This window comes from Anomaloglossus baeobatrachus, chromosome 3 (assembly GCF_048569485.1).
Source record: "Anomaloglossus baeobatrachus isolate aAnoBae1 chromosome 3, aAnoBae1.hap1, whole genome shotgun sequence".
Lineage (NCBI taxonomy): Eukaryota > Metazoa > Chordata > Amphibia > Anura > Aromobatidae > Anomaloglossus > Anomaloglossus baeobatrachus.
In genome coordinates this window covers 181,376,640-181,391,153 of record NC_134355.1, presented here as the reverse complement: position 1 = coordinate 181,391,153, position 14,514 = coordinate 181,376,640, and the positions used below count along the sequence as shown (strand labels likewise).

General features: G+C 44.4%; 1 protein-coding gene across 1 annotated transcript in view; it reads left to right on the top strand.

Moving 5' to 3' along the window:
* Positions 1-13,464, top strand: part of LOC142297195 (kinesin-like protein KIF28) — a 142,971-nt gene extending 129,507 nt beyond the window's left edge. The window contains exons 19-25 of the mRNA XM_075341460.1: positions 6,354-6,425; positions 8,741-8,774; positions 11,235-11,374; positions 11,466-11,615; positions 11,736-11,752; positions 13,107-13,182; positions 13,280-13,464. Coding sequence (XP_075197575.1) covers positions 6,354-6,425; positions 8,741-8,774; positions 11,235-11,374; positions 11,466-11,615; positions 11,736-11,752; positions 13,107-13,182; positions 13,280-13,464 — 674 coding nt within the window. The remainder of the gene's footprint in view (positions 1-6,353; positions 6,426-8,740; positions 8,775-11,234; positions 11,375-11,465; positions 11,616-11,735; positions 11,753-13,106; positions 13,183-13,279) is intronic.
* Positions 13,465-14,514: the final 1,050 nt, after the last annotated feature.

Here is a 14,514-nt window from a genome sequence, read left to right as displayed (position 1 = left end):
ACCAAATGGGGTGCTACAGGGTACTAACCATGCAGGGTACCCAATATTTTGCATTGGCCAACTTTATTTTTTGTTGTGAATTTAAAAATGTAAAAAATAAATATATATATATTTATTTATTTATTTTTTTGTCTAAAATGCAGAGGATATGTGTTATCTTTAACTTTATGGCTTTTACAGATAATTTCATCTTCAACTTGCTTAATTGTTCAGAATATCAGTAACCAGGGGTGCTCAAACTTTTGCATGCCACTGTATACTACTACTTATATATACTTACTAATTTAAATATCATATCCGTAGTATAAATTTCACTACTTTACTTTTAGGTAAAATTAGTTTTATTACATATGTAAATGAGGTTTATTTTGGCATGGTCAAGGGCTCAGTGCACTGTTCAATCTCCTTAATTAGCGTCTTTTACTTAACTTGAGAGCGCATGTATGTCAGCGCATGCTGCCTTAATTAAATCCCCGCCCCTGCAAGTCCGCTCTTACACTGCTGGTGGTGAGCACAAACATACAGTGTTAGTGTGGTCGTGCTTTCATCCTTTTTTCTTGTCTGCAGAAGCCGCATACAACACAAAAACATATCTTAGCCAGTGGTCTATGTGGACAGGAGAGGGGGCCATGAGTGCAATCGACTCCTGCAGTGTCAGTGTGGGTGCCCTCTCACCCACTCTCCTGTCTGCATTGGCCTCCTGTTACTGCACGTTGGTGTGTGCTGCATATACAGTGCCTTGCGAAAGTATTCGGCCCCCTTGAATTTTTCAACCTTTTCCCACATTTCAGGCTTCAAACATGAAGATAAAAATTTTAATGTTATGGTGAAGAATCAACAACAAGTGGGACACAATTGTGAAGTTGAACGAAATGTATTGCTTATTTTAAACTTTTGTAAAAAAGAATAAACTAAAAATTGGGGCGTGCAATATTATTCGGTCAAAACCTTTTGACAAAAAAGAAGTAGCATGTTCATTCTTCTCACGTTTTTGTCACGTTTTGTCATCCATTAAAATCAATGAGGTGATGAAAAATGCATGGAAAAATGCATGGTACCAAATTAATGCATTTTTGCATGTGTTGTACTTGGGTTTTTGTCACAAATTCTCTCACTCTTTCTCCTTCCCAGACTGCTAAATTTGACAATCATAGTGAGCGCCAGAGAACAGGACCGCCGGCTGTGAGGTACGATCATCGGTCACATCAGTCAGGTGAGTCCTCCACTTGCAGCTCACTTCAGTTACTTTGATGATTTGTCACAGGTGGAGGACTCCAGCTGTGGCCGCGACTAACTTGAGTGATGTCACCGCTGATTGCGCGGCTCTCTTCAGTTGCTGCGTGGAGCTCACAGCGGGCAGTTATGTTCTATGGCACTCGCTGTGAGCGTCAGATGTAGCAAAGCTGGAAGCATTGTGGAACCTCGTGTGGATTACGTCGGATCTGCAGGGCTGTTTTTTTCGGTTACTAAAGTGGTGAAAGAGCGTGGCTTTTTTGTCTTTTATTTCAAATAAAGGATTTTTGGGGTGTTTGTGTTTATTTACTTTCACTTACAGATTAGTGAGGAGGGTGTCTCATAGACGCCTGAGAACACTAATCTAGAGCTTAGTGATCTGGGGAGTATGGCCCTTCCTGATCTATATTTATATTAATTAGCTGGACAATTGAAATATTTGGGACAGTGGACATTGCCTGGCGCGGGAGGCTCCCCGGAGGGATTTTTGGCAGAATTCACGGGCATGGATCTTTTATGGCCCCTATTGTCAGATCACAGGAGAGCCCCGGAGGGGCAAATCCTCCCGATACATAAATTGGGGACCAGGATCTGGAAGGAGGCTAAATCCATATTTGGATTCCAAGATGTATGTACCAATTGAGACCTCCTTATGGGGTAATTTGGATCTTCCGCACTTTTGTGGATTGCCGGGCTTTGGTGAATGGAGGAATCACGGAAGAGTCTCCCTGGGCTCAATAGTCCGTGATGGGGAACTCCACCCTTTTGCGCAGCTGCAGGCTGAAGTTGATTTGTCGGAATCTCATGGGTTCCAGTACCTCCAGGTCAGGCACGCTTTTCGGGCTCAGTTCTCTGGTCGTGGAGTTAGATTCTCTTCATTCCCGATAATTGGAATTATTAGATCACAAGGGCCGGGCGGTCTTGTCTCCAAACTATACTCATCCCTCATTCGAGCCAAGGCTATGAATAATCCTCTTTCTGTCTTGGGGAAGTGGAGGGCCAGGATTCCTGAGATAGATGATGTAGTATGGGATGACATTGTCGAATCTCACACCATGGTCTCCCCTGCAATTAATAACAGGCTAATTCAATTATACATCATTCATCAAAGTTATATTACTCCTCTAAGATTGAACAAGATGAATAGCTCGGTAGTGGAGGGGTGTCCGAGATGTGGGAGAGAGAGTGCAGATTTTTGGCACATGATTTGGGAATGCCGGGTCGTTTATTCCTATTGGGGAGATGTTATAGCTGTTCTCTCCTCCATACTTGAAAAAGTGGTCCCTGTGAGCCCGATTGTTTGCTTATTTGGTGTGGTGGATGTACAATCTTGGTCCCAAGGCGAGAACTGTCTATTAAAAAAGGTCCTGTTTTTGGCCATAAAGGGTATTATACAAAATTGGATGAACCCTCGCCCCCCTTCTAAAGCCTCTTGGATCGCACTGGTAAATGCTATAATACCGTTGGAGCAATTTGTATTCAAAACGAGGGGCTCTCTAAATAAATTTGACAAAATTTGGGGTAGATGGTTAAGGTCGCCCTTGACTGGGGGCTCGCCCGGTTCCCTGGCTACCCACCTACAGATGCTACTGACCTAGTAATAGTTTGTCGTCATAATACATTGTCGGAAATGGGAAACTTATAGACTATAAGGTTTACGTACGGATAGTGTGACACGGTCCCCGGCTTGGAGTTTTAACATTCTTAGTCAATATGGAACTACACCTTAGTTTGGATACAGCCTGTGATTATATGCATTTGAAGTGTCTAATGCTTAATTTCATCCTCTATGTACAATCTATTGATTTAATTACTGATATAATGTCATATTTGACTTTTTCTGCTGCTTCATTTTACCCACTATGTACAAACTATTGACTTGATTACTGATGTAATGTCATACTTAACCTTCAATAAAATGAGTTTTAAAAAAAAATTCTAGGGCTTAGTAGCAGCTGTGGGCTGTTATTAACTCCTTATTGCCCCAATTGCCACTGTACTAGGGCAATGGGAAGAGCCGTGTCCAGCGCCGGAATTGGTGCATCTTATGGATGTGCCACTTCTAGGGCGGCTGTGGGTTGCTATTGTTAGGCTCGAAAGGGCCAAATACCGATGGCCCTTCCCACCCTAATAATATCAGCACCCAGTTGTCTGCTGTACCTTGGCTGGTTTTAGAAAAATGGGGGGACCCCATTGTAACAGTGTGTCCCTCCCCCACCTGTGCTCATGGTGTTATAGTCTGTCCTTCCTTGACTGTCCTGTATGTACTACTTCTGGTTCGAGATTGTTTGTTCTTCTCAGCATGGGACTCATCCAATCCACAACTTGGTAGACAGAATAGAGCCAGGACGTCTAGAATCCTTTCATGTATCAAATGTCCAGGGGGAGGTGGGCCCTTCTGCTCACCTAAGGGGCTGATCCCAGGAGAAGAGAACAATGAGACCCATGTTAGTCAGTTAGTTGGATCTCGGCTGGAGAAGGACTAGGATCTATAGCTGAGGCTGGATCCTAGAGCCTGTGTATGGACTGTTACAGATTGGAGATCAGTGGCTACGTGGGATGGTGTTTTGTTGTTCACCCTATTGGACTCAAGGAACTCATATAAGGACCATTGTCATATTTTCCCTGGCGTCGGAATACCGGAAGGTGCCCCCGGATCTGTTGTTTTGTTGTGGACTCCTTGCAGACTTTAAGGATTTATATTCATGTTTGGTGCTTTTGTGGTTCCAATAAAGCCCTTTGGATTGTTCCTCGGCCTGGTGTTCCTTACTGCTCTGTCGCACACCCCGTCACACCCATGTCATTTAAAAAAAAAATCTAATAATTTAAAAAAAAAAGTGTGGGATCCCATATATTTTTCAGAACCAGCCAAGGTACGGCAGACAGGTGAGGATTGCAGCTCGCAGTTACTGCTGTTCCTGTGCTGGATATGAAAAATGGGGGGACCCCACCTCATTTTTTTACCCCCCCCCCCAAAATAAAAAACAGCTGGCTGGTCAAGCTAGCTATCCCTCTATCGAGCTATTCTGTTATTTCTATCTATTCAATATGTTCTTTCTTTCTATCTATTCTATATGTTCTATCTATTCTGTTTTTCTATCTAATCTAGCTATCTATCAATTATCTAATCCCATCATATTCTGTTTCATTACAAGGTGCTTTTTTTTTTTAACATTTCCAGGCACTCTGTGACAAGTTGCAGTTTTGGTGGCAGTTAAAACTGCACCATGCACATATAGCCTTAAGGTATTTGTCTAGATATACTACTTAGCGTTTGAGCACTCAGGGCACACTAGGGTCTGCCTTTGTTGAGTGGGGGCACCAGTTGCAGATTTACCTTAGTGTGCCAAACTCATTGGCTTAGGTAGGGGTGAGTTTAGGGTCTCCAAAATGACATGTTATCACATCTACTTTATTAAGATCTAAACACATCTCCTTTTTCAAGAAGGTGAATTATAATTTTTGGACCCTAGACTTAAGGCCGCTTTACACGCTGCGATATCGGTACCGATATCGCTAGCGTGCGTTCCCGCCCCCATCTGTTGTGCGACACGGGCAAATCGCTGCCCGTGCTGCACAACATCGCCCAGACCCATCACACGTACTTACCTGCCCGGTGACGTCGCTGTGACCGGCAAACCGCCTCCTTTCTAAGGGGGCGATTCGTTCAGCGTCACAGCGACGTCACAGCTGCGTCACTGAACCGCCGCCCAATAGAAGCGGAGGGGCGGAGATGAGCGGGACGTAACATCCCACCCACCTCCTTCCTTCTGCATAGCGGCCGGGAGGCAGGTAAGGAGAGGTTCCTCGTTCCTGCGGTGTCACACGGAGCGATGTGTGCTGCCACAGGAACGAGGAACAACTTCGTTACTGCTGCAGTAACGATTTTTGAGAATGGACCCCCATGTCACCGATGAGCGATTTTGCACGTTTTTGCGACGATGCAAAATCGCTCATAGGTGTCATACGCAACGGCATCGCTAATGTGGCCGGATGTGCGTCACCAATTCCGTGACCCCAACGACTTCACATTAGCGATGTCGTAGCGTGTAAAGCCCCCTTAAGTCTATATTTGATCCTTGCCTAAAGGCCGCTTTACATGCTGCAATATCGGTACCGATATCGCTAGCGTGGGTACCCGCCCCCATCTGTTGTGCAACACGGGCAAATCGCTGCCTGTGCCGCACAACATCGCCCAGACCCGTCACACTACTTACCTGCCCGGCGACATCGCTCTGACCGGCGAACCGCCTCCTTTCTAAGGGGGCGGTTCGTTCAGCGTCACAGCTGCGTCACTGAACCGCCGCCCAATAGAAGCGGAGGGACGGAGATGAGCGGGACATAACATCCCGCCCACCTCCTTTCTTCCGCATAGCGGCCGGGAGGCAGGTAAGGAGAGGTTCCTCATTCCTGCGGTGTCACACGGAGCGATGTGTGCTGCCGCAGGAACGAGGAACAGCTTCATTACTGCTGCAGTAACGATTTTTGAGAATGGACCCCCATGTTACCAATGAGCGATTTTGCACGTTTTTGCGATGATGCAAAATCGCTCATAGGTGTCACACGCAACGGCATCGCTAATGCGGCCGGATGTGCATCACCAATTCCGTGACCCCAACGAGTTCGCATTAGCGATGTCGCAGCGTGTAAAGCCCCCTTTAGGTATCAGATGGTTTGGTCTTTTTTTTCCATACTGGCATTTTTATTGACTCCTAGGGCTTTCAGATATAATTGAGCTTAAAGGATATACATCCCCTTGGGTATTTACCACAAGCATCAGTTGATCTTATTTATTCTGTGATTGCATTACACATCTTATTCTTTTTGCCCTTTTTTTTTTTCTTTAGTTTTTTTTGTGGAGGGGTTCTAGCTTAAACATATTTAATCATATATATTTTAGTGATTATTTTTTGCAAGCTTAGATGAATATTCCTCTGTACTAATTATGTTTTGTAAGTCTTCTGAAAGTGTCACCTACTTTATAATGAAAATGCAATATTAAAGGTCTCTAGATAAACCAATAGAAATAATAATGATCTATGAACAGTAGAGAATACAGTCAATATACTTATTGATTAACTGTAGCAATATTCTCATTTTTATTGTGATTGATTTTGCAGAGGGTTGTCCTGAACTTGACTGGTCTCTGCAAGACATGGAATACACCAACGAAGGATGCATTTTAATTGATTGTATGAAGCGTTCACTTCCTAATCCTAACTTAGTGGCAAGTATCAAACTATCAATTTAATAGATAAAAATAAAAAAAATATTATACAGATTGGGTAATATGGAGGTCTCTAATATTCTTTGCAGCAGCGAATATAAATTGGAAATTTATTTGCTATATGCGGTGATGACTCATGATAAAGATTCACACAGCTTACAAGTGTATTTGTAAAATGGTTGAAGCACTAGTCCTAGTCATGGATTTTGTTCTAGGGATGTGCATGTACCTCCAGCAGGGATTCAATAGTGACCAACTTGCTTAGATTTTACATTAGTTACTTCTACAGTCACTTTATGATAAATGCAAACGCAATGGACCCGTGTTTGTGAGAGATAAAATAAAAACGTAAAGACCCCCAATACATATTAGACTAACGTCAGCCATAATCACCGATATTGGTTGGCTTGGCTGACAGTCATGGGCATGGGCAGTGGTGTAACTAGAGTTTGATGGGCCCCGGTGCAAAGTTCAGAGCTGGGCCCCCCTTCCTCCACGTACACTGACACTTGGGATACGGGATAATGACGGGGTACGGGATAATAAGCAACCAGGTTTCCCGTAATATGAAATCCCTCTATCAGCACCCAGCATTCCTATGTTATGATATCCATCTTGTCCTCTGCACCCAGCTTTCCCATGCTCTGCTATACATCTTTCCCTTAGCACACAGCTTTCCCATATCAGCGCATGGGAAAGCTGGGTGCTGAGAGAAGATGTATATCAGAGAATGGGAAAGCTGTGTGCTGAGGGAAAGAGCCTTTTTCCCTCAGCACAAAACATTCCCATCCCAAGCTTGTATCTTAGTCCCCCCTCGTATATAGTTCTCCACATACTATAATGGCCCCCACATAGCCTTCCAAATAGTATAAAGGGTCCCACATAATTCTTCATATATTAGCATGCACATCCATAGTCCTCCATGTATTATAATGCATTTCCCATAGTTCTCCATGCATTATAATTCAGCCCATAGTTCTCCATATATTATACTGCACCACAGTCCTCCATGTTTTATAATGCACCCCCATAGTCCATGTATAATGTAGCCCCCATAGTCCTATCTGTATTATAACACAACCCTACAAAACTTCATATTGTATTTTGCAGCCCCATACTCCTCCAAATATAATGCACCCCTATAGTCCATGTATAAGGTGTCCTTCCAGCCCCCTAGACCTCCATGTATAATGCAGCCCTTGTCTATGTATAAGGTGTCCTTCATGTTTATTATGCAGTCCCCCAGACCTTCATGTATAATAATGTAACTAGCCTCCCCAGGCCTCCATGTATAATAATGCAGACAGCCTCCCCAGGCCTCCATGTATAATAATGCAGACAGCCTCCCCAGGCCTCCATGTATAATAATGCAGCCAGCCTCCCCAGGCCTCCATCTATAATAATGCTGCCAGCCTACCCAGGCCTCCATGTATAATAATGCAGCCAGCCTCTCCAGGCCTCCATCTATAATAATGCTGCCAGCCTCCCCAGGCCTCCATCTATAATAATGCTGCCAGCCTCCCCAGGCCTCCATGTATAATAATGCAGACAGCCTCCCCCGGCCTACATGAACAGTATAATGCAGCCTCCCAGGTCTCCATGTACAGTATAATGCAGCCTCCCAGGCCTCCATGTACAGTATAATGCAGCCTCCCCAGGCCTCCATGTACAGTATAATGCATCCTCCCCACCCCAGGCCTCCATGTACAGTATTATGCAGCCTCCCCACCCCAGGCCTGTGACCACCATGTACTCACTTATATATATAAAAAAAAACAAGTACTCACCACTCTCCTCCTTCCACTGCTGCTCTGTCCTGACGTCTCCTTGTTCCACTGCTGCTGTACAGTCATAGACAAAAGTTTTGAGAATGCTACATATATTAATTTTTACAAAGTCTACTGCTTAAGTTTTTCTAATGGCAATTTGCATATACTCCAGAATGTTATAAAGAGTGATCAGCTTAACAGCAATTACTTGCAAAGTCATAATTGGCTAAGAAAATGAACTTCAACCCCCAAAACACATTTCAACATCATTGCATTCCTGCCTTAAAAGGAGCAGCTAACATTGTTTTAGTGATTGTTCCATTAACACAGGTGTGGGTGTTGATGAGGACAGGGCTGGCAATCAATCAGTCATGATTAAGTAAGAATGACACCACTGGACACTTTAAAAGGAGGCTGGTGCTTGGTATCATTGTTTCTCTTCAGTTAACCATGGTTATCTCTAAAAAAACACGTGCAGCCATCATTGATCTGCACAAAAATGGCCTAACAGGGAAGAGTATCGCAGCTACAAAGATTGCATCTCAGTCAACAATCTATCTCATTCTCAAGAACTTCAAGGAGAGAGCTTCCATTGTTGCCAAAAAGGCTCCAGGTCGCCCAAGAAGGACCAGCAAACGCCGGGACCGTATCTTAAAACTGTTTCAGCTGCGGGATCGGACTACCAGCAGTGCCGAGCTAGCTCAGCAATGGCAGCAGGCTGGTATGAGTGCTTCTGCACGCACTGTGAGGCAGAGACTGCTTGAGCAAGGCCTGGTTTCAAGGAGGGCAGGAAAGAAGCCACTTCTCTCCAGAAAAAACATCAGGGACCGACTGATATTCTGCAAAAGGTACAGGGAGTGGACTGCTGAGGACTGGGGTAAAGTCATTTTCTCAGATGAATCCCCTTTTCGATTGGTTGGGACTTCTGGAAAACAGCTTATTAGGAGAAGAAGAGGTGAGCGCTACCACCAGTCTTGTCTCATGCCAACTGTTAAGCATCCTGAAACGATTCATGTGTGGGGTTGCTTCTCAGCCAAGGGAATCGGCTCACTCACAGTCTTGCCTAAAAACACAGCCATGAATAAAGAATGGTACCAGAATGTCCTCCAAGAGCAACTTCTCCCAACTGTCCAAGAGCAGTTTGGCGCCCAACAATGCCTTTTCCAGCATGATGGAGCACCTTGCCATGAAGCAAAGGTGATCACTAAATGGCTCATAGAACAAAACATAGAGATTTTGGGTCCATGGCCTGGAAACTCCCCAGATCTTAATCTCATTGAGAACTTGTGGGCAATCATCAAGAGACGGGTGGACAAACAAAAACCAACAAATTCTGGCACAATGCAAGCATTGCTTATGCAAGAATGGACAGCTATCAGTCAGGATTTGGTCCAGAAGTTGATTGAGAGCATGCCAGGGAGAATTGCAGAGGTCCTGAAGAAGAAGGGTCAACACTGCAAATATTGACTTGCTGCATTAACTCATTTTAACTGTCAATATAACCTTTTGGTACTCATAATATGATTGCAGTTATATTTCTGTATGTGATGTAAACATCAGACAAACACAATTAAAAACCAGAGGGCAACAGATCATGTGAAAAAATAATTTTGGTGTCATTCTCAAAACTTTTGGCCATGATTGTACTCACCGGTCTCCTCCTTCCACTGCTGCTCGTCCTCCCCTCTCCTTGCTCTCCCGGTGCTCCGGTCGGTCTCCTCCCTCCCTGCGCTCTGTGCACTCAGCACAGCAGTCGCACAGGAGTGACGTCACCGCGCAGGCACAGGGGGAAAATGATGATGCAGAGCGGCGCCGGCCGCTCTATGCTTCATTATTACTGTACGCGGTGACGGGGGAGGGGGGCCCCGGTGCCGCCGCTGACATCGGGCAGGGGGGCCCGGTGTTGGGGGCAGCAGTGGGTCATATAGTGGGCGCGTGCACTGTGACAGATCAGCGCAGCTTCTCTCTCACTGACAGGCTGGCTGCTGATCTGCCGGGTGGCCGCGGGCCCCAAACCTCCCTGGCCCGGTCGCGATGGCGACCGCTGCGACCGCGGTAGTTACGCCCCTGGGCATGGGGCCTTCCGACAGTGAATGTCAGGGAAATATAGATCTGTCATGCTGATTTTGGACTGCTGATTCTTTTGTTGTCAGTGAGACTCCTCAGCAGAGCAAGTACCCCTGTGTTAGGAGCCAAAAGAGAGAGCTGCTGGTCAAACGATCGGCCTAACTGTCCATTGTTCGGCCGATAGTGTTCTATTGTGCTTTAGCCCCCTTGAGTAGTTTTTCAGCAGGACTGAACTACCATTCTGGAACATGGCATATGGGCCAATCAGACTTGAGGCCACATTAGTCCACAACATTTTTAACATTATCTGCATGCCTACAACCGGGATACTGGTTTGTGGCAAAGCAGAAAGCCTTACCTGCTTCATCACTTACTCTTGAAGACAGCATAGGTCCCACCTGTGATGTTAGGTGGTGCGATGATATTACTGCAATGCATTATCTGTGTTGGAGACTAAAGTAAGAAGGAAAAGCGCATTACTGATCATCATGGGAACCGGCTTCCTTTACAATATGTAGTTTCTATTGCCTGACACATGTGGACTCAAATAATCTGGCAAAATGGATTTTTTTTATTTTGTGGACACAAAGATTGCAGCATGTCTGTGCATTACATTCTGCATGGATGGAAAAAAGTGATCATGATGGTCTGAGCCAAATGGGGGAGCGTGTGAAGACATCATGCTCCTGTGTCATGTCAAAAGTCAGGGTGCATTTTAGTCCCAGTCTGGCCCTGGTTATTACTTTTCACTAGTGGGTACTATTCATGGATTTTACAACTTGTTTGACTATGGCTCCTAATCATAAAGATAGTGTACAACACATCATTACATGTAGCAATTATTCAATTCAGAAAAAACAAGCACATCCTAGAAAAATAAAGTAGAAAATAAGGCTTCAAATTGTTTTTTTTTTTACTTTGTTTCAGGACCCCAATAGTCATGTATCTGAGCTCTATGTGAAGTTATTAAAGCTGGAACAAGAAACTGAACTTTTACGGGACATAAATAGATCATTAAGAGAAGAAAATATTTTACTTAAAGAATCTCTAAAGCATTTTGACTCTTGGAAACGTCACGGTCAGTAATTAAGCAATATGTTTAAAAGTCATTTAAAAGTCTCTAATATATCTACATATATAAGTGTTTGATTGCTGTGTTTTCATTTAAGGCTACGACAAATCTGTAATTAATTCATGGCAGGAACATCCCACCAAAATCTCTTTTTCTGCTAATTCTACAAAAGAAGATATGAAACTGTCTCTGCATAGAACAAGTTATGATGCGGACTTTGCTAAAGCCCTTAAAGTTTTTTACCAAAGTATGAACATGATCAGGGGACATTTTTTACGGCTGAAACACTATAAACCTCCGGTAAGAAAAACATTAGATGAGCTTAATTGTGATTAACAAACTTTTTAATCATAATGCTTTGATCTAGATGCTACAGACTTAAAGGTAATTTGTTTTCTAGGAACTCTGCACGACAGCACCACAGGTGGACTTTTCCCTAGTAGGGATAGGAAACACAAAGAGGTTAAATAGCCCTTCCCTGTATCCAATCTCCAGTTGGGTTTTTTCTAAAGGATCACACCAGTATGAATACCGTGTTTTTCCAAAAATAAGCCCTCCCCCAAAAATAAGCCTTAGCAGGGATTTTCAGCATTTTCGGAGCAAGATTTAAATATAAGCCCTCCCCGGAAAATAAGCCCTAGTCGCGGTTCAGTAATGATGTGTCCGTGTAGCTAAAAAAGATAAAGATACTGCAGGACACTTCATTATAGACAGCGGCACCTCACAATCGCTAACCCGATGCGGAGCGGCAGGATCTGCTGTGATTGCACGCCCGCACACATCAGCTCTCACCCGCACACATCAGCTCTCACCCGCACACATCAGCTCTCACCCGTACACATCAGCTTGTCACCCACACACATCAACTGTCACCCGCACACATCAGCTCTCACCCGCACACATCAGCTCTCACCCGCACACATCAGCTCTCACCCGCACATATCAGCTTTCACCCGCACACATGAGATCACATAGCCGCATACATGAGATCTCATACACAAACATCCGATCTCACACACACACACACACACTCAGATCGCATACACAAACATCCGATCTCACACACATACTTACCACATCCAGCGACACCAATTTCTTCTGGCCGGCAGAATCCTGAGAGCCTGTGCAGTGCAGTGCAAGGACCTGCGGCAAACACGTGACTCCCTCCCATCATTCCCTGCAGCCAAAAGTATTCGGTAAGGCTGGATTGTGTGTCAGCGTGTGTGTGTGTGTGTGTGTGTGTGTGTGTCAGCATGTGTGTGTGTCAGCATGTGTGTGTGTGTGTGTGTGTGTCAGCATGTGTCAGCGTCAGCCAGAAGCAAAGGAGAACGGCGTGCAGCAACCACCGGAGATCACAGGAAGGACCTGGGAGCCACACAGACGTCCGGGTCTGGTAAGTATTAGTTTCCTGGGAAGGGGAGGGGGTCTGCTTTTTTGGGGAGGTAAACTTACCCACAACATGTTTCTCCAAAAATAAGACCTCCTCCAAAAATAAGCCCTAGTGCTTTTTTGGGGGTAAAGAAAGTATAAGACAGTGTCTTATTTTTGGAAAAACACAGTACTTCAACCATTTACTCAGCAAATGAATATAAGTAATGTAATAAACAGAAGACAGGATGAAATTATCCATGCTGTTGTCGAGGGTTCCTAGAAAACAAAAAAAAACAGCAAGTCCAATTTAATTTTCTCAAGTCACCCTCCACATCTCCGCCCTGATCTTTTGTAATGTCCTTGACAGAACTGGAACAGGCGGAAAGACATATGCCAGTCTGAAGTTCCTTCGGATGAGCAAATGCGTCTGAGATTAGAGAAAGGTAGTATTCTGCTTTTGCCTTTATGATGGCCTGCGAACTGGTCTACCTCTGGATGGCACCATCTCTTGACTATCAACTGGAAGATTTTTATATTTAGACTCAATTCACCTGGATGAACATCCCTCTTGTTCAAGAAATCTGCTTGGATATTGGCAGAGCCCTTCAAGTGAAAAGCCGATAGCGACAGAAGATATTTCCCTGCACAAGAGACTATTCTTATCGAGACTGGTTTTAAACTTTTGTACTTCATGCTTCCCTGATGTCACAGATGAGCTACAGTAGTTATGTTGAATAGACATGGGTCCATTGAATTAAGGTTACTGTATCCTTGAGTGCTTCCTCCATAGCCTTCAACTCTCTGAAGATGGATAACGGAACACTGACCTCCTGAGTCCAGACCACCTGAAAGGAAGTCTGGGTGAACATAGCTATTCATCCTCTTCTGCTGGCATCCGCTGTTATGGTTATCAGAGGATCTTGATTCCATAGATTCCCTTCATAGACTTTTTATTTTTTTCTTTAAATCCGTCACCAGGTGAGAGGATCTTACCATATCAGGAAAAGGAATTTTGTTCCATTTCACAGTTTCAGCCAACGTGCTCTTCTTCACAATTTTGATAAAATTTGACAAAACCGGTGATCTTTCGGACACTCTGACCAATTCTGCAGCGGCATCCCCCAGAAAATCTGTAGCCTTCTGGAGTAGGGGCAGGGAGGCTAGCAGGTCTTTTCCCCACGAGTATCCCTTAAGTAAGATGGTCTTCAAGCTGACCTAGCCACTGAAACACGGATCTTGCCACACATGTAGATACAAAATTTGCTGAGTAGGATTGCTGAGGTTTCCCAGGATTTTTTCAACAATCCCTCCCCTCTTACGATCAATCAATCGGATCCGTAAGTTGTGAATTGTCCCCAAACGGTAAGGTCTTCTTCTTTGCTACTCTGGCTACCTGGATATTTATGTTCAGGACTTCCAACTACCACCTGGATTTTTTTTCCTCTAATGGGAATATGTCTTTTAGTTCCAGAGGAATTCCCACCCGATTCTCTGGTGATTTCGGTTCATTCAGAATTAGGCTTTGAACATTTTCATGTATAGGAAAAACCGTCTTCTTCCTAGACTTGAGTCCACCGAATATTTTGTCCTGGACCGTCTGAGTGGTCTTCTCTTCTTCCATCTCCATTGTGCTTCTCACTGTCCCTTGGAGCTCCTCCATGTCCTCAGATGAGAAGTAATATTTCTTCTTCTCCAGGTTCAGGTCTGGGATAAAGGTTAAGTTCTCTTCCTCTAGCAGCCCCTCCTGGCTAGAATCTTGACCTTCATAGGAGTCT